We start from the raw sequence: 18775 nt of genomic DNA, 5'->3' as shown, positions 1-18775 counted from the left end.
AAAAAAAAAAAAAAAAAAAAGTAAAGTAAAATGTAGTCCATGGGCCAGGTGCAGTGGCTCATGCCTGTAATCTCAGCACTTTGGGAGGCCAAGGCAGGAGGATCACTTGAGCCCAGGAGTTCAAGATCAGCCTGGGCAACAGCAAGACCCCATCTTTTTTTTTTTTTTTTTTTTTTTTTGAGACAGAGTCTCACTCTCTCGCCCAGGCTGGAGTGCAGTGGCACAAGCTCTGCTCACTGCAAGCTCTCCTGCCTCAGCCTCCCGAATAGCTGGGACTACAGGCACCTGCCACCACGTCCGGCTAATTTTTGTATTTTTAGTAGAGACGGGGTTTCACTGTGTTAGCCAGGATGGAGCAAGACCCCATCTCTTTAAAAAATTTAAAAATTAGCTGGGTGTGGTGGTGGGCGCTCGTAGTCCCAGCTATTCAGGAGGCTACGGCAGGAGCATTGCTTGAGCCCAGGAGATCGAGGTAGCAGTGAGCTATGATTACGCCACTGCACTGCAGTCTTGGCAACAGAATGAAAAAGGAGTCCATGAAGAAAACATGAGAAGTATGGGGTAGGGGAAGAGGATGTAAAAAAATGAAGAAATCCCCAGACCCCAAAGTCTCAGAGCCGTGAGTGAAACCTTCAGACTTTTGCTGAATTCATCCACTCTTTTAGACAGAGTCTCTCTCACTTGGGCTGGAGTGCAGTGGCGCTATCATAGCTCACTGAAGCCTCGACCTCCTGGGCTCGAGAGATCCTCCCACCTCAGACTACAGAGTACCTGGGACCACAGGTACACACCACCATGCCCAGTTAATTTTATTTACTTATTATTTTGTAGAGATGGGATCTCACTATATTGCCCAGGCTGATCTTGAACTCCTGGGCTCAAGCAATCTTCCCGCCTCAGCCTCCCAAAGTGCTGGGATTAAAGGCATGAGCCACCTTGGCCGGCCAGCATTCTTTCTACCCAATTGTCCTTGACCGGGCTGAGATGTTTCCAGCCAAATTGCATGAGGCTGTGCACATGTTCACCTAGTTTTTTTTTCCCCCCTGACAAATTATCTGCTTATGAAGGGTAAATTACTTTGAATTGAATTCTTTTTGCTTTTGCCCAGGCTCTGCTTTCTACTAAGTAGCTCTTGACTAAATTGCCTGCTTCTGGCTATTTTCAACCACTTTTGTTTTGACCAAATGGTCTGTTTTTAGCTCAATTGTCTTTCCTTTTTGACCCAATTATCTATCAGCTTTAGCTGCATTGGTGTTTTGTTCTGTTTGTTTGGTTTTTGGGTTGTGTGTGTGTGTGTTTTTTTTTTTTTTTTTTTTTGAGACGGGAGTCTCGCTCTGTCGCCCAGGCTGGAGTGCGGTGGCGCGACCTCGGCTCACTGCAAGCTCTGCCTCCCAGGTTCACACCATTCTCCTGCCTCAGCCTCCCGAGTAGCTGGGACTACAGGTGCCTGCCACCACGCCCGGCTAATTGTTTGTATTTTTAGTAGAGATGGGGTTTCACAGTGTTAGCCAGGATGGTCTCGATCTCCTGACTTCGTGATCCACCCGCCTCGGCCTCCCAAAGTGCTGGGATTACAGGCGTGAGCCACTGCGCCCGGCCGGGTTTTTTTTTTAAGAAGGAATCTTGCTCTGTCGCCCAGGCTGGAGTGCAATGGTGCGATTTCAGCTCACTGCAGCCTCCATCTCCCAGGTTCAAATGATTCTCCTACCTCAGCCTCCCGAGTAGCTGGGATTACAGGCACGCACCACCATGCCTGGCTAATTTTTGTATTTTTAGTAGTGAAGAGGTTTCATCATGTTGGCCAGGCTGGTGTCAAACTCCTGACCTCAAGTGATCGGCCTACTTTGGCCTCCCAAAGTGCTGGGATTACGGCGTGAGCTGCTGTGCCCGGCCTGTCTTTGCTTTTGACCGTACCATTCGTTTGTGGCAAGTTGGTTGTTATCAAGCTTGCCCTGTCTGCCAAGCATTCATTTTGGCGAAATTGATTTATTTATCTATTTATTTATTTTAATATATTTATTTTTTAGAAATGGGGTCTCACACTGTTGCCTAGGCTGAAGTGCAGTGGCACAGTGATGGCTCATTGCACCCTTGACCTCCTGGGCTCAAGCAATCCTCGCGTCTCGGCCTCCTGAACAGCTGGGACTACAGGGGCGCACCACCACACCTGGCCTTCTTTTTTTTTTGTAGAGGTGGGGTCTTGCTGTGTTGCCCAGGCTGATTTCAAACTTTGGGGCTCAAGCAATCCTCCCGCCTCAGCCTCCCAAAGTGTTGGAATTGCAGGTGTAAGCCACTGTGGCTGGCCTAAATGGATTTTTTTTTTTTTTTTTTTTTTGAGATGGAGTCTCGCTCTGTTGCCCAGGCTGGAGTGCAGTGGTGCGATCTCAGCTCAGGTCATGATCTGACCTCATGATCTGCCCGCCTCGACCTCCCAAAGTGCTGGGATTACAGGCGTGAGCCACCGTACCCAGCCCTAAATTGATTTTTAACCAACTTGTTTTTGATAAATTGTGGTGGACCAAAGTGTTTGTCAACAGTTTCACTGGTCCTGGAGATAGGTTTGTCCACCAGGATATAAGGAAGGAGTGAAGGACTTTCCAGTTGGTGGAGAAGAGAGAAGGAGGCAGATTTATCCTCAGAATAGAGGACTGGCCAGGCATGGTAACTCACACCTGTAATCCCAGCACTTTGGGAGGCCGAGACAGGAGGATTGCTTGAGGTCAGGAGTTCAAGACCAGCCTGGCCAACATGGTGAAACCCCGTCTCTACTAAAAATACAAAAATTAGCCAGGCATAGTGGCATGCACCTGTAATCCCAGCTACTCAGGAGGCTGAGGCAGGAGAATCGCTTGAACCCGGGAGGTAGAGGTTGCAGTGAGCGGAGATCGCACCACTGCACTCCAGTCTGGGTGACGGAGTGAGACTCCATCTCAAAAAAAAAAAAGAAAAAAGAATAGAGGACTGGGTTTCTCTAGAATAGGCGGGGTATGGGAGAAAGGGAGCAACTCCTTAGGGACGAGTCTGGTCTGTGGCCCATTAGGAGCTGGGCCACACAGCAGGAGGTGGGCAGCGGTTGGGTGAGTGAGTGAAGTTTCATCTGTATTTACTCCATCACTCACATTACTGCCTGAGTTCTGCCTCCTGTCAGATCAGCAGTGGCATTAGATTCTCACAGGAGGCCAGGCGCAGTGGCTCAAACTTGTAATCCTAGTCCTTTTGGAGGCCAAGGTGGGTGGATCACCTGAAGTCAAGAGTTCACAACCAGCCTGGCCAACATGGTGAAACCCTGTCTCTATTAAAAATACAAAAAATTAGCTGGACGTGGTGGCTCAGGCCTGTAATTCCAGCTACTTGGGAGGCTGAGGTAGGAGAATCACTTGAACCCAGGAGGCAGAGGTTGCAGTGAGCCTAGATCGCACCACTGCACTCCACCCCTCGCAACAGAGCAAGACTCCATCTCAAAACAATAAAAAAGATTCTCACAGGAGCGTAAACCCTATTGTGAACTGCGCATGCACAGGATCTAGGTTGTTCCTTATGAGAATCTAATGCCTGATGATCTGTCACTGTCCCCCATCACCACCAGATGGGACTGTCTAGTTGCAGGAAAACAAGCTCAGGGCTCCCACTGCTTCTACATGATGATGAGTTGGATCATTATTTCATTACATACTATAATGTAGTAATAATAAAAATAGGCCGGGCGCGGTGGCTCAAGCCTATAATCCCAGCACTTTGGGAGGCCGAGACGGGTGGATCACAAGGTCAGGAGATCGAGACCATCCTGGCTAACACGGTGAAACCCCGTCTCTACTAAAAAATACAAAAATCTAGCCGGGTGAGGTGGCGGGCGCCTGTAGTCCCAGCTACTTGGGAGGCTGAGGCAGGAGAATGGCGTAAACCCGGGAAGCGGAGCTTGCAGTGAGCTGAGATCCGGCCACTGCACTCCAGCCCCGGCGACAGAGCGAGACTCCATCTCAAATAATAATAATAATAATAATAATAATAAAGTGCACAACCAATGCAATGAGCTTGAGTCATCCAGAAACCATCCCCCAACCCTAGTCCATAAAAAAATTGCCTTCCATGAAACTGATCTCTGGTGTCAAAAAGGTTGGGAACCACTGTTAGGTAGAAAAATGGACATTTAATTAGGGCCAGGTGCGGTGGCTCACGCCTGTAAGTAATCCCAGCACTTTGGGAGGCCGAGGCGGGTGGATCACGAGGTCAGAAGATCGAGACCACCCTGGCTAACATGGTGAAACCCCGTCTCTACACAAAAAAATTAGCCGGGCATGGTGACGGGCGCCTGTAGTCCCAGCTACTTGGGAGGCTGAGGCAGGAGAATGGCGCGAACCCGGGAGGCGGAGCTTGCAGTGAGCCGAGATCCTGCCACTGCCCTCCAGCCTGGGTGACAGGGTGAGACTCCGTCTCAAAAAAAAAGAAAAAAGAAAGAAAAAAGAAAAAGAAAAATGGACATTAAATTTAGGGAGGGGGTGGCTTGCCTTCTTCCCTGGGAGAGCAAATGAAGATGGAAGGTAAGGTGTGAGTGTGGGCGGAGCCTCGGGGGTTGGTGAGGTTCCCACGTGCATCTCCCTGAGGTTCCTGGCCCGCCCCTCTGTTGGAGACCCCGGCCACCCACTACCTTCTGAGTGACACTGGACCCATTTCCAAGCGGAGAAGGAAGATAGGAAGACCAAAAGGCAGGAGATACAGAAGAGGAGGTGAGGTTATACAGGGGGAGTGGGGGGAGGGGGTCACAGCGCCCAGCTGGAGACAGGCAGGTTGTTGGTCTAAATGTCCACTCCTCCAGGCTGAACCCCCCCCACCCCAATGACGGTGCCCACTCCCCAGAAGACGGCAGGCCTCCCAAGACAGGCACTAATGAACAGGGTACAGGAAAGCTTGAAAGGGGTCTCGCCAAGCCCTGTGGCCCCCATGTGCTGGTCACAGGCTCCCTGCTTCCCTGTGTGGTAGTGGGGAGGGGCCTTGGGATCACCAAGGTGCCCACCTTCCCATGGGCCTCCCAGAACATCAATCAGGCTGAGTACTTACTGTGCTGCTCACCCCAGCCAAAATAATTCCAGTTGCCTACAAAGAGAAAGGGCAGAAATAATAAAAGGGAGCAGACAAAGGGGTGGGTGTAGGAAGCGGGCTCCCCTGCGGTCCTCCTCACTCTCTGCATCTGCTCCCCCCACCCCAAGAGCCCCTCTTGTCCTGAGTACCTTTCCTAAGTATCACTTTCATTGCTGACACTTGCTATGTCTCTGCTCTCCACCTTGGGAGGAAGGTGGGATATCCCCGTTTGTTTAGTTTTTTCTTTTCTTTAATTTTTTTTTTTTTTTTGAAACAGGGTCTCACTCTGTCGTCCAGCCTGGAGTGGAGTGGTGCAATCATGGCTCACTGCAGCCTCCAATTCCCAAGCTCAAGTGATCCTCCCACCTCAGCCTCCCGATTAGCTGGGATTACAGGCACCCACCACCATGTTCAGCTAATGTTTTGGTTCTTGGTGGTTTTTCTTTTTGTTTTTTTGTGTAGAGATGGAGTCTTGCTATGTTGGTCAGGGTGGTCTCAAACACCTGGTCTCATGTGAGGCCGAGTAGCTGCGATTTACAGGCATGAGCCCCTGTGCCTGGCTTAGTTTTCAATGAGAGGAAAGGCTCAGTCAGGAAGTAACAAAGTGGGTATCTGGGCCCAGGGTTTTCTGACTATGAAGTCTGGGGTTAGCAGTCTCCCAGTCTCCACCCTTTTCCTCTCCCAGCTCTTGGATAACGAAAGACACACTAAATTGGAAACCCTAAGGTTTGAAACACCCCTGTTGGGTGGTCTGCTCATTTTACGGGTGAAACTATGAGGCTCAGAGAGATGCAGTGAGCAGCCAAAAGTCACACAGCCTCTGAGCATCAAGGCCAGGGTGAGAACCCCTTTGCGTATCATGTGCAGTACCTGGCACTTCAGAAAAACGTCCTGGACCAGAATCCTGGCTCCTCTGACCATTGACTGCTTCCTCTGGGAAATGGGGGTGACAAAATACGCCCAGGGAGGACTTGTGGGTAAATACTGAGTGGTGGTCTCCACTTCCCAAATTGAACTTGCCCCTGGCTCTAGTCCATCCGCCCAGGGACTCTCTGCCATTGCCTTCCCACCTCCACTCTGCCTGGCCCCACCCCCACTGCAACCTCTCAATGACCCCATTCACCCAGAGGGGGTTTGTAATTCCTTCCGGGCAGTGATGACTCCTCCCTGGCCAGGGAAGCCAAGGAACTTTCTCAATATCACACCCCAAGTTAGTGTAGAAGCAGGGTACCCCAGCTGGAGTTCCCCAAGCCCTCCTCAACCCCAGCTCCATTACCACCCTCCTGGACACATGGAGCGGGAGACACAGATACAGGGAAAGCTGTGAGAGGAGAAAAAAGGAAGATGGAAAAGCAAATGGAAAGGGGCTAGGCACAGTGGCTCACACCTGTAAACCCAGCACTTTGGGAAGCTGAGGTGGGTGGATCACATGAGGTAAAAAATTTGAGACCAGCCTGGCCAACATGGCGAAACCCCATCTCTACTAAAAATACAAAAATTAGCTGGGCGTGACGGCATGTGCCTGTAATCCCAACTATTCAAGAGGCTGACTCACAAGAATCGCCCAAACCCAGGAGGCAGAGGCTGCAGTGAGCCAAGATAGTACAGTCTGGGTGACAAAGGGAGACTCTATCTCCAAAAAAAAAAAAAAAAAAAAGAAGAAGAAGAAGAAGAAAAGAAAGTAAATGGAAAGGAGAAGCTGGCTGAAGAGTGAAGTGGGGTTTTGGTGTCAGCAGGGGGGAGCTCTGTCCTGAGGCTATATGATTTGCTACTTCTCCTCCACCACAAAGCAACGGGAAGTCATTTTAAGGAGGGAGACAGCTCCTCCATCCGTGAGAAGACCTTGTCTAGATGCATCTGAGCGTCGACAGCGCCCAGGAAGATAAAAAATTCTTGACAACTGCAGCCTTGATGGAAATAGGAAGAGGAACGTGATCATCATCATCAACAGACAAGGTGCAGTGGAAAGGGAAGCAAAGTTGGAGTCCCTCAGACCTGGTTTCAAATCCTGGCTCTGCCACTTGCCTGGTGTGTGGCCTTAGGTAAATCACATCTCCTCTTGGGCCTCAGTTTCTCCATCTAAGAAAACGGGTTAGTGAAACAGCCTTCATCTGTTGTATGTGTGCCCGTTGTACATGTGCTGGCAGGATCTTCTGTCCGTGTCTGTCTGCGCCATCTGACTGCAGGCTGCTCGGGGTTTGTACTGGCCCCGTGAATAGTTTGTGGAATGAGTTATACACCCTTATCCAGGATCTGATGAATGGAAAGTGAAGCATCTACGAAGTGTTTTTCATGTCTCTAGATGTCCTGGATCCTTCCAACAGCCCTTAGAGGGAGGGGGCTGTCAGATGCACTATTTCAAAGAGAGGGCCCCTAAATATAGAAGAGGGACACTGGCCTGCCCATGACCACATAGCAAGGTGGGAATCAAGCCCGTCTCAGAACTCTCCCTCCCTTCCTTCCTTCCTTCCCTCCCTTCCCTTCCTTCCTTCCTTCCTTCCCTCCTTCCCTCCCTCCCTCTTTCCCTCCCTCCCTCCTTTCTTTCTTCCTTCCTTTCTTTCTTTCTCTCTTTCTTTCTCTTTTTTCTCTTTCTCTTTCCTTCCTTATTTTTATGAGTCAGAGTCTCGCTCTGTCACCCAGACTGCAGTGCAGTGGCATGACCTTGGCCCACTGCAGACTCTGCCTTCTGGGTTCAAGCAATTCTCCTGCCTCAGCCTCCTGAGTAACTGGGATTACAGGCACCCACCACCATGCCTGTTCGATTTTTTTGTATTTTTAGTAGAGATGGGGTTGTGCCCTGTTGGCCAGGCTGGTCTCGAACTCCTAACCTCGGCCTCCCAAAGTGCTGGGATTACAGGGGTGAGCCACCATGCCCGGCCTCAGAACGCTAATTTCTAATACACTGTAAGTGGACACTGCACTCTCAGGACTTGTATCTCCAGACTGGAGGAGCCTTTAGACCAGAGAGTCATGGGGTAGGGGAGGGATGAGTGTTTCAGTTGATGCCCAAGGAAGAATCAAGAGGTACTTACAGCACTGGTTGCTGGGGACAGGCAGAGGCTTGTCTTGCTCTTCTTGGAACGAATACTGAAGGGGTAGGGGAAGGAGAAAGGGCTTATCTCAGAGGGGCCAAAGGCCAGGGGACCAGGATAGTCCTCTGTTCCATCCCATCCCGACTTCCCTCTGCCTCCCAAATTCTCTCCCCCTCTATGAGAAGGATACAGGGAGTAAGAGAGAAAAGGAGAGAAAGACACACACACACATACACACACACACACAGAGAGAGAGAAAGACGAAGACAAAGACAGAGAAAAAGTGAGAAACAGAGATAGAAAAAGACTAGGGGCCAGGTGCAGTGACTCACACCTATAATCCCAGCACTTTGGGAGGCTGAGGCAGGCAGATCACTTGAGGTCAGGAGTCTGAGACCAGCCTGGCCAACATGGTAAAACCCTGTCTCTATTAAAAACACAAAAAATTAGCTGGGCGTGGTGTCACGCGCCTGTAATCCCGGCTACTTGGGAGGTTGAGGTACGAGATTCACTTAAACCCGGGAGGCGGAGGTTGCAGTGAGCTGAGATTGTGCCATTGCACTCCAGCCTGGATGACAGAGGGAGGCTCCGTCTCAAAAAAACTAAACAAACAAACAAACAACTAGGTATATACCCAAATGAAAAGAAATTGTCCTACCAAAAAGACACATGCACACATATGTTCATGGCAGTGCTATTCACAACAGCCATGGCATGGAATCAACTTAGGTGACCATCAATGGTGGATTGGATTTTTTTTTTTTTTTTTTTTTTTTTTGAGACGGAGTCTCGCTCTGTCACCCCGGCTGGAGTGCAGTGGCATAATCTCGGCTCACTGCAAGCTCCTCCTGAGCAGCTGGGATTATAGGCACATGCCGCCATGCCCAGCTAATTTTTCTATTTTTAGTAGAGACGGTTTCACCATGTTGGCCAGGCTGGTCTTGAACTCCTGACCTCAGGCGATCCTTCCACCTCTGCCTCCCAAAGTGCTGGGATTACAGGCATGAGCCACCGTGCCCGGCTTGGATTTTCTTTTTTTTTCTTTTTTTAATGTGGTACCTATACTCCATGGAGAACTACACAACCATAAAAATGAATTAAATCATGTCCTCTGCACGAACATGGACGTGGCTGGAGGCCAGTATAAAGTGAATCCATCCAAAAACAGAAAACCAAATCCCACATGTTCTTGCTTATAAGTGCAACCTAAACATTGGGTGCTCATGGACATAAAGATGGAAACAGTAGGCTGGGCACCATGGCTCCCATCTGTAATCCCAGCACTTTGGGAGGCCTAGGCGGGCAGATCATGAGGTCAAGAGATCGAGACCATCCTGGCTAAGCAGTGAAACCCCATCTCTGGTAAAAATACAAAAATTAGCCGGGTGTGGTGGCACACGTCTGTAGTCCCAGCTACTCGAGAGGCCGAGGCAGGAGAATCACTTGAACCCGGGAGGTGGAGGTTGCAGTGAGCCGAGATCGCACAACTGCACTCCAGCCTGGTGACAGAGTGAGACTTCGTCTCAAAAAAGAAAGAAAGAAAAAAAAAAAGAGAGATGGAAACTGTAGACATGGGAAACTCCAGAACGGAGGAAGGAGGGAGTAGGACACGGGTGAATAAACTACCTGTTGGGTACTGTGTTTACTATTTGAGTAACGCCATGAAATTCCAAACCTTAGCCATAATGCAATATATTCGTGTAACAAACCTGCACATGTACCCATGAATGGAAAATAAATTTATTTTATTATTATTATTATCTATATTATTATTTCGAGACAGAGCCTTGCTCTGTCGCCCAGGCTGGAGTGCAGTGGCGTGATCTTGGCTCACTGCAACCTCTGCCTCCCAGATTCAAGTGATTCTCCCACCTCAGCCTCCCAAGGACCTGGAACAACAGGTGCCCGCCACCACGCCTAGCTAATTTTTTGTGTTTTTAGTAGAGACGGGGTTTCACCATGTTGGCCAGGCTGGTCTTGAACTCCTGACCTCAAATGATCTGCCTGCCACGGCCTCGCAAATTGCTTGGATTACAGGTGTAAGCCACTGAGAATGGCTAATTTTTTTTTTTTTTTTGTATTTTTAGTAGAGATAGAGTTTCAATGTGTTGGCCAGGCTGGTCTTGAACTCCTGACTTCAGGTGATTTGCCCACCTTGGCCCCCTAGAGTGCTGGAATTCCAGGCGTGAGCCACTGCACCTGGCCTCTGCATGTTTCTTGACCCCATCATTGTCTTGAGACTGGACCACATGGATCATGGACGCAGTCAGGTTAACAAAGTTAGAAGCAGAGATGCAGGGAAAGATAAACTCAGAGAGAAACAGCATCAGTAAGTGAAAATCGTGGGGAGACAGAGACAGAAACAAGGAAGAAAACAGCCCCCTCCCACCGCAACACGTACTTCATCCTGGTCCCGCATAGCATTGAGCTGCTCCAGCTTCTTGGCCCAGTAGCGAGCCTCCTCTTCAGGAATGTCTGAAAGCAGACCCGTGTCCGTGAGCCTGAAAGCTCCTCCCTGCCCCTCAGTCTCCATCCTCCAGGCCTACTGAGCTCCAGCCAGGCCCTGGTTTCTGGGGTCTTTGGCAAAGCCTCAGAAGTAAGGGTGGGCTGGTCTGAGATCTCAAGAGCGTGGATGGAGATGAAGGGGAGGTACCGTGGTGTCTCCGATACCCCTCTTCCTAGAGCTGGATGGAGAATAGTTGGAGGATGACAGGAGATGGTTCCTAGCCTTTACGAGGGTGGGGAAGCCATTGTTTTTATTTAATTTTTTAAAATTTTTAATTTTTTTTTTTTTTGAGATGGAGTCTCACTCTGTTGCCCAGGCTGGAGTGCAGTGGAGCAATCTTGGCTCATTGCAACCTTCGCCTCCCGGGTTCAAGCAATTCTCCTGCCTCCGCCTCCCAAGTAGCTAGGATTACAGGCATGCACCACCACGCCTGGCTAATTTTTTGTATTTTGAGTAGAGACAGGGTTTCTCCATGTTGGCCAGGCTGGTCTGAAACTCCTGATGTCAGGTGATCCATCCACCTCAGCCTCTCAAAGTGCTAGGATTACAGGGATGAGCCACCATGCCCAGCCCATTGTTTTTATTTTTTACTTTTTAGAGACAGGGTCTCACTCTGTCACCCAGGCTGGAGTGCAGTGGCACAATCACAGCTCACTGCAGCCTCAAACTCCTGGGCTCGAGCTATCCTCCCGCCTCAGCCTCCTAAATAGTTGGGACTATAGGCGACTGGTGAATTTCTTTTTCTTTTCTTTTCTTCTTTTTTTTTTTTTTTTTGAGATGGAGTCTCGCTTTGTCATTCAGGCTGGAGTGCAGTGGTGCTATCTCAGCTCACTGCAAGCTTCGCCTCCTGAGTTCACACCATTCTCCTGCCTCAGCCTCCCAAGTAGCTGGGACTACAGGTGCCTGCCACCAGCCTGGGTAATTGTTTTGTATTTTTAGTAGAGACGGGGTTTCACTGTGTTAGCCGGGATGGTCTTGATCTCCTGACCTCGTGATCCACCCACCTCAGCCTCCCAAAGTGCTGGGATTACAGGTGTGAGCCACTTGCGCCCAGCAGCCACCTCACCTGGTGAATCTTTAACTTTTTCACAGAGATGGGATCTCACTAGATCGCCCAGGCTGGCCTCAAACTCCTGGCCTCAAATGATCCTCCCACCTCAGCCTCCCAAAGTGCTGGGATTACAGGCATAAGACACTGTACCTGGCCAGCCATGGGTTCTTAGAAGAATGAGGTGGAGAGACTCGAGGTGCTTCAGGAAAGGAAGAGGGGACTATCTGTTCTCAGCCTCTGTCTACATGTCTCTCTCTGTCTCTCTTTGTCTCTCTCTCTCTGTCTGTCTCTCCTCCTATCCCCAGCTCACTGTTGCAGCCTCAGGCATCACCAAGGAACAGCCAGGATAGCTCAGCCTTGAGCGCTGTGGGTTTGTGAAACATTTGCAGCTCATTGGGGAGGTACGGGGCCTGGGTCATGGCCTGCAAGCAGCAGGTTCAGCCTGTTGACTCTCCTGGAATAGCTGAGTGAGTCCAGAAGTGGGGCCGGGGCTGGGTGAAGGTCCCATGCCTGGGTACTCACCTAAGGGCAGCTCAAAGCGCGTGTCTAGGAGGATGCGGTGGAAAGTGGGGTCCTTGGTGCCGCAGATCTCGCTGTCCGCCATGATGACCTGGGAGTCCAGTGTCAGCCACTCTCCAGGGCCCTCCTGGAGGTTGGTGGAGGAGGTGTGTGGGTCAGGCATCTGCTATGCTGGTCCCCGGGGCCCCTACTCTCACGAAGACATCCCCCTCACCCCTACCCCAAAACAAAAGTCGTGTCTCCTCTCCCTCTTCCCTTCCTTCCCTTCTTCCTTTCTCTTTCTCTTCTTTCTTTCTTTCTTTCTTTCTTTCTTTCTTTCTTTCTTTCTTTCTTTCTTTCTTTCTTTCTTTCTTTCGCTTTCTTTCTTTCGCTTTCTTTCTTTCTTTCGCTTTCTTTCTTTCGCTTTCTTTCTTTCTTTCTTCTCTTTCTTTCCTTCTTTTTTCTTTCCCTCCCTCCCTTCCTTCCCTGCTTCCTTCCTTTCTCTCGTTCCTTCCTTTTTCTTTCTTTCTCTTTCTTTCCTTCTTTCTTTCTTTCCCTCCCTCCCTCCCTCCCTTCCTTTCTTCCTTCCTTCCTTCATTCCTCCCTTCCTTCCTTCCTTCCTTCTCTTCCTCTCTCTTTCTTTCTTTTTAGAGATGGGGTGTCACTATGTTGCCCAGGCTCATCTCGAACTCCTGGCCTCAACTGATCCTCTTGCCTCAGCTTCCAGTAGCTGGGACTACAGGCACATGCCATTGTGCCTGGCTGTGTTCCATGTTACACATGAGGAAACTGAGACTCAGAGAGGGGAAGGTCTCAGTCCAGGGCCACATGGTGAGTCAGGGGAACACGAAGCAAAGGACCCAGAGGGGGAGCCCCTTGGGGTTATGTAGGGGCAGTCCCAGCCCGCCATGGTCATTCCCCACCCCTGATAAGGGGTTATGAGACTCTGATTTCAGATAAAAACCCTGGAGCCTCCCAGCATCCAGGGAGAAAGTCCCCCAGGAGAGCGAGTCCATTTCCCCTGGCTCAGGAACATGAGCCTTTGAGCAACTAGGGTCCACCCTGAACCTCAGTTTGTTCATTATTCAAATGGGAATGACCTTCGGTGGAATCCACTTTCTGCCGCCCCAGGTGACCAGGCCCCCCTCACACTTGAAGGGCCACTGAGGAAATTTTGGGTCTCCCTCAAGGCTTCCTTTTATATATTTAAATTTAAATTTAATTTAATTAAAATTTTTTTGAGACGGGGTCTCACTCTGTCACCCAGGCTGGAGTGCAGTGGCGTGATCTCGGCTCACTGCAACCTCCGCTTCCCAGGCTCAAGTGATTCTCCTAACTCAGCCTCCCGAGCTGCTGGGATTACAGGTGTGCGCCAGCACGCCTAGCTAATTTTTTGTATTTTTTAGTAGAGACAGGGTTTTACCATGTTTCCCAGGCTGGTCTACTGAGCTCAGGCAATCCACATGCCTCAGCCTCCCAAAGTGCTGTGATTACAGGTTTGAGCCACCACACCCAGCCAAGGCTTCCTTTTAGACTCACTTGCCTAGACTGTTGCAACCATTTCGTCCCTCTGCATTCATTCATTCAAACACAGACACTCACTGGCCAGGTGTGGTGCCTCATGCCTATAATCCCAGCACTTCGGGAGGCCAAGGTGGGCGGATCACTTGAGGTCAGGAGTTCAAGATCAGCCTGGCCAACATCGTGAAACCCAATCTCTACTAAAAATGCAAAAATTAGCTGGGTGTGGTGGCAGGCACCTGCAATCCCAGCACTTTGGGAGGCCGAGGTGGGCAGATCACTTGAGGTCAGGAATTCAAGACCAGCCTGGCCAACATGGTGAAACCCCATCTCTACTAAAAATGCAAAAATTAGCTGGGTGTGGTGGAGGGTGTCTGTAATCCCATCTACTCAGGAGGTTGAGGCAGGAGATCACTTGAGCCAGGGAGGTGGAGGTTGCAGTGAGCCAAGACGGTGCCATTGCACTGCAGCCTGGGTGACAGAGCGAGACTCCATCTCAAAGTAAAATAAAATAAAATAAAATAACGAAAACGAACAAACAAAAAATAGTCCCCAGTCCCTCCTCTATGCCTAGTTCATACTGGGTGATGCCAGAGTCCCCAAGAGGCCCAGCCATCATCACCCTGGCCCCTGAGGAGCCCATAACCCTGGGAAACAGGGCTGGACACAGGCATCCCCAGCCCCATGAACTCATAGCTAGCCCAGAGGGAGGAAGGAGGACTAAAGGATCCAGAGGGAAGTCAGAGAGGGCTCCCTGGAGGAGGGCACATGGGAATTGAGAGGGTGATGTAAAGGAGGAAACTTGAAGCTCAGGGAACACACTATACAAAGGTTCAGAGGCTGCAATCTGGGAGGGGTGGAGGTTGGAATGTGGGGGAAGATGAGGCTAGTGGGCGGGTGCCATCTGAAGGGCCTCCCAAGGCAGATAGATAGGGGAGGACAGATCAGAGCTCCAGCTAATAAGACCTTCCTGGGGTCAGCATGGAGGGGTTGAGACTTAAGGTCAGGAGGCCAGGGATTGGGCTATGGGGACGGATGAATAGACATGACCACGGCCTGGCATGGTGGCTCGCACCTGTAATACCAGCACTTTGGGAGGCTGAGATGGGCGGATTGCTTGAGCCCGGGAGTTCGAGACCAGCTTGGGCAACATGGCAAAACCTTTTCTCTATTGAAAATACAAAAAAAAAAAATGAAGGGGGCGTGGTGGCATGCACCTGCAGTCCCAGCTGAGATGGGAGGATCACTTGAGCCTGGAAAGTCAAGGCTGCAATGGGCCATGATCGTGCCACTGCACTCCAGCCTGGGCAACAGAGTGAGACCCTGTCTCAAAAATAAATAATTAAATAAAAAATAGATATCACTGCTACCTGCTAACCATGATGCACAGGCTGAGGGGTCAGGGTTGTTACCTAACACTTTCTTATGAGCTGGTGTAACCTTCCTGCTGCTGCCCATCTGGGACACAAAATGCTACTTGCCTACATTACCCCTTTTCTCCTTCCAAGGTAATACATTTTTAGCTATGCCTAGGATTGCACTACCTAGGACTACATTTTCCAGTCTAGGACTACATTTCCCAGAATCTCTTGCAGCTAGGTGTTGACCACATGTCTAAGTTCTGGCCAATGAGATGTGCATGAACTGCCCCTCTTCTGCCCACCATCACCTTCCTGTGGTTGGAATGAAGATGCAATGGTGAGCGTAAAGCAGCCATTTGGGGCCACAAGGTGGAAGCCACAAGGAGAGAGAGACAGAGCAAAATGGAAGGTGTATAGGTCTTGGTGACTTTGGAAGGTTCGTGGCAATCCCAAGTGCCTACATTGATGTTGTCGGGGGATTGGAGATAAATGTCCATCTTGTTTAGCCCACTGGTCTCTGGGCTTCTGCAAGGCACTCCTCCTTCCTCACCCTCAGGCCACCCGCCACTCACCTCATTGGACTGGCGGATGGTCCGCAGTGGGATCCACACAGTGCCCACCATTGTGTCCCAGATAAGACCCTTGTTCCACACCTCCACTGTCAGTCCCAAATCCAGACGGTTAATCTCGCTGCGGAAAAAGGAGAAGGGGCATCGAGGGAGCAGGAGGGAGGAAACGGGGGCCCAGAGAGGTTAGTTCATTCACCTGAGAACACACAGCATACTGCAATTCAAACCTAGGCTTGGAGTGTCCTAGGTGGTGGGATAACATGGTGGTTCTCATTTTATAGAGGGGAAACTGAGACCAGGGTGGGAAGTTAAGAGCTCGGAGTATCACAAAAGAACCAGGATTCCAAGCCGGGAAGGACAGCTTGGGAGCAGATGTTAAACCTCGCCTGCACCTTCATCTTTCTGAGCCCTTTCTTGGCCCTCCAACCCTGATCATGCTGGGTAAGTGAGAAAGAGGCTCAAATACCCTCCGTAGCTCCCTTTACCCCCAGGATAAGGACATTGGGGGCACCTCTGTCCTTCGCAGTGTCATCTCCATCTAATGACGTGAGGACACGATCCCACCTCAACCTCAAGCACTTTCCCTGCAGGCCTCGCCCTAGACATATGTGGATTCGGAGGAGCAGGAAACTTAGTGAAATGTGAGATTCACTGAATTTACAGTTCACCAAAGATTTATCTTAAGGAATGTATTTTTAAAATATGGCCGGGCGCGGTGGCTCACGCCTGTAATCCCAGCACTTTGGGAGGCCGCGACAGGTGGATCACCTGAGGTTGGGAGTTCTCCATGTTGGTTGCCTGACCAACATGGAGAAACCCCGTTTCCACTAAAAATTCAAAATCAGGCCGGGCGCAGTGGCTCATGCCTGTAACCCCAGCACTTTGGGAGGCTGAGGCGGGTGGATCACGAGGTTAGAAGATCGAGACCATCCTGGCTAACATGGTGAAACCCCATCTCTACTAAAAATACAAAAAATTAGCCGGGCGTGGTGGCAGGCGTCTGTGGTCCCGGCTGCTCGGGATGCTGAGGCAGGAGAATGGCGTGAACCCGGGAGGCGGAGCTTGCAGTGAGCCGAGATCGCACCACTGCACTCCAGCCTGGGCGACAGAGCGAGACTCTGTCTCAGACAAAAAAAAAAAAAAAAGGAAAAAAATCTGTTGGCCAGGCGCGGTGGCTCACGTCTGTAATCCCAGCACCTTGGGAGGCTGAGGTGGGCGGATCACGAGTCCAGGAGTTTGAGACTAGCCTGGCCACCATAGTGAAACACCATCTCTACTTAAAACACAAAAATTAGCCGGATGTGGTGGCACACGCTTGTAATCTCAGCTACTTGGGAGACTGAGGCAGGAGGATCACTTGAATCTGGGAGGTGGAGGTTGAAGTGAGTCGAGATCACGCCACTGTACTCCAGCCTGGGCAACAGAGTGATGCTCTGCCTCAAAACAAACAAACAAACAAAACTGGTGGCAAGGCCTGGGAAGGCATGATGCCCTGAAATTGTAGCTCGGGGGTGGTGGTCAGGGAGGGCTTCACTGAGGAGGTGACACAAGCTGAGTCCTGAAGGAGAAGAGCCAGCTGGGGACAGGAAAGCAAGTGCAAGGGCCCTGGGGCAAGAACGAACTGGGAGATGTTGGAGACAAGGGGCAGAGGTGGGTGTGGCTGGGGCAGGTGAGGGAGATAGAGCGAGAAGCTGGTGGGAACCGCGGGGAAGGCTGTGGGTTTTATTGTGAGGTCGATGAGCCATGGACAAGTTTGGAAAATGGGAGCGACAGGATGTGATTTGCAGTTTTAAAAATATCCCCCTGGCTGCCTGGAGAACAGATTGTAGGAGGTGGATGGCACAGGAGGCCAGGGCGGAGGCAGGCGGGCAGCAGGGACTTGGCTGGTGGCCATGGAGACCAAGAGAAGGGATTGGATTGGGGATGTGCTTTGGAGGCGAGGGTGATAAGGTGGACATGGGAAGAGGGAGGACCGAGGGGAGTTGCCCGGGATTCCCTGGTGTCCAGCTCTGCCCTCAGGGGCCAGCGAGGTGCTGGGCTATGCCAGGGGCCCAGGTCATGCCAGACACTGCAGACTCACAACATGAAATCCTGCTCCCAGCTGGGCTGGCTGCCCCGCACTGCGATGGTCGTGCTCTTGACATTCTGAACTTTCAGGGTCACGTACGTGTTGAATTTCTCTGTGGCAGTGAGAGCAGGGGTCAGCGCTGGGGTTCAGGGACTCTGCAATGCCCTTCCCAAGCTCTAGACGATCTGCTATGATCCCTTCGGGAATTTCTGGGTCACTCACCCCCTAACCCACAACCCTACCCTCAGGGCACAAGGGAGGGGCCTCAGTGCCGGGAGACGTGGAATTTTGGGATACTTCATCCAGCTGCTTCGAAATGACCATGTCATTGGTTTTCGGCTAAAAAGACTGAGGTCCCAGGAAAGGGGAACAACACTGATTGTAAGAAATCCGCTTTGCAGGCTGGGCACGGTGGCTCGCGCCTATAATCCCAGCACTTTGGGAGGTCAAGGCGGGAGGATTGCTTGAGCCCAGGAGTTCAAGACCAGCTTGGGCAACTTGGCAAAAGCCTATCTCTACTAAAAATACAAAAAATAATTAGCTGGGTACAGTGGCACCCACCTGTGGTCCCAGCTACTTAGGAGGCTGAGGTGGGAGGATCGCTTGAGCCTGGGAGATTGAGGCTGTAGTAAGGCATGATTGCACCACTGCACTCCAGCCTCAAAAAATAAAAATTTAAAATTAAAATAATAATAATATTAAAAAGGCAGAGCAAGGTAGCTCACGCCTGTAATCCCAGCACTTTGGGAGGCCGAGGCGGGCGGATCATTTAAGGTCAGAAGTTTGAGACCAGCCTGGCCAACATGGCGAAACCCCATCTCTACTAAAAATAAAAAAATTGGCCGGGTGCAGTGGCTCATGCCTGTAATCCTAGCACTTTGGGAGGCCGAGACGGGCGGATCACAAGGTCAGGAGATCGAGACCATCCTGGCTAACACGGTGAAACCCCGTCTCTACTAAAAAATACAAAAAACTAGCCGGGCGAGGTGGCGGGCGCCTGTAGTCCCAGCTACTCGGGAAGCTGAGGCAGGAGAATGGCGTAAACCCGGGAGGCAGAGCTTGCAGTGAGCTGAGATCCGGCCACTGCACTCCA

At 50.8% G+C, this 18775-nt stretch overlaps 1 protein-coding gene across 1 annotated transcript in view; it reads right to left on the bottom strand.

Annotated features, from left to right (window-relative positions):
- UNC13A (unc-13 homolog A) overlaps nucleotides 1-18775 on the bottom strand; it is an 89527-nt gene that overhangs the window by 61082 nt on the left and 9670 nt on the right. Inside the window, exons 4-9 of the mRNA XM_026456971.1 lie at nucleotides 17695-17794; nucleotides 15618-15735; nucleotides 12188-12311; nucleotides 10510-10583; nucleotides 8109-8163; nucleotides 5056-5091 (exon numbers count right to left, since the gene is read on the bottom strand). Coding sequence (XP_026312756.1) covers nucleotides 5056-5091; nucleotides 8109-8163; nucleotides 10510-10583; nucleotides 12188-12311; nucleotides 15618-15735; nucleotides 17695-17699 — 412 coding nt within the window. The 5' untranslated portion in view covers nucleotides 17700-17794. The remainder of the gene's footprint in view (nucleotides 1-5055; nucleotides 5092-8108; nucleotides 8164-10509; nucleotides 10584-12187; nucleotides 12312-15617; nucleotides 15736-17694; nucleotides 17795-18775) is intronic.

The sequence above is a fragment of the Piliocolobus tephrosceles genome, chromosome 21 (assembly GCF_002776525.5).
Source record: "Piliocolobus tephrosceles isolate RC106 chromosome 21, ASM277652v3, whole genome shotgun sequence".
Lineage (NCBI taxonomy): Eukaryota > Metazoa > Chordata > Mammalia > Primates > Cercopithecidae > Piliocolobus > Piliocolobus tephrosceles.
This window is presented reverse-complemented; position numbering and strand designations above follow the sequence as displayed.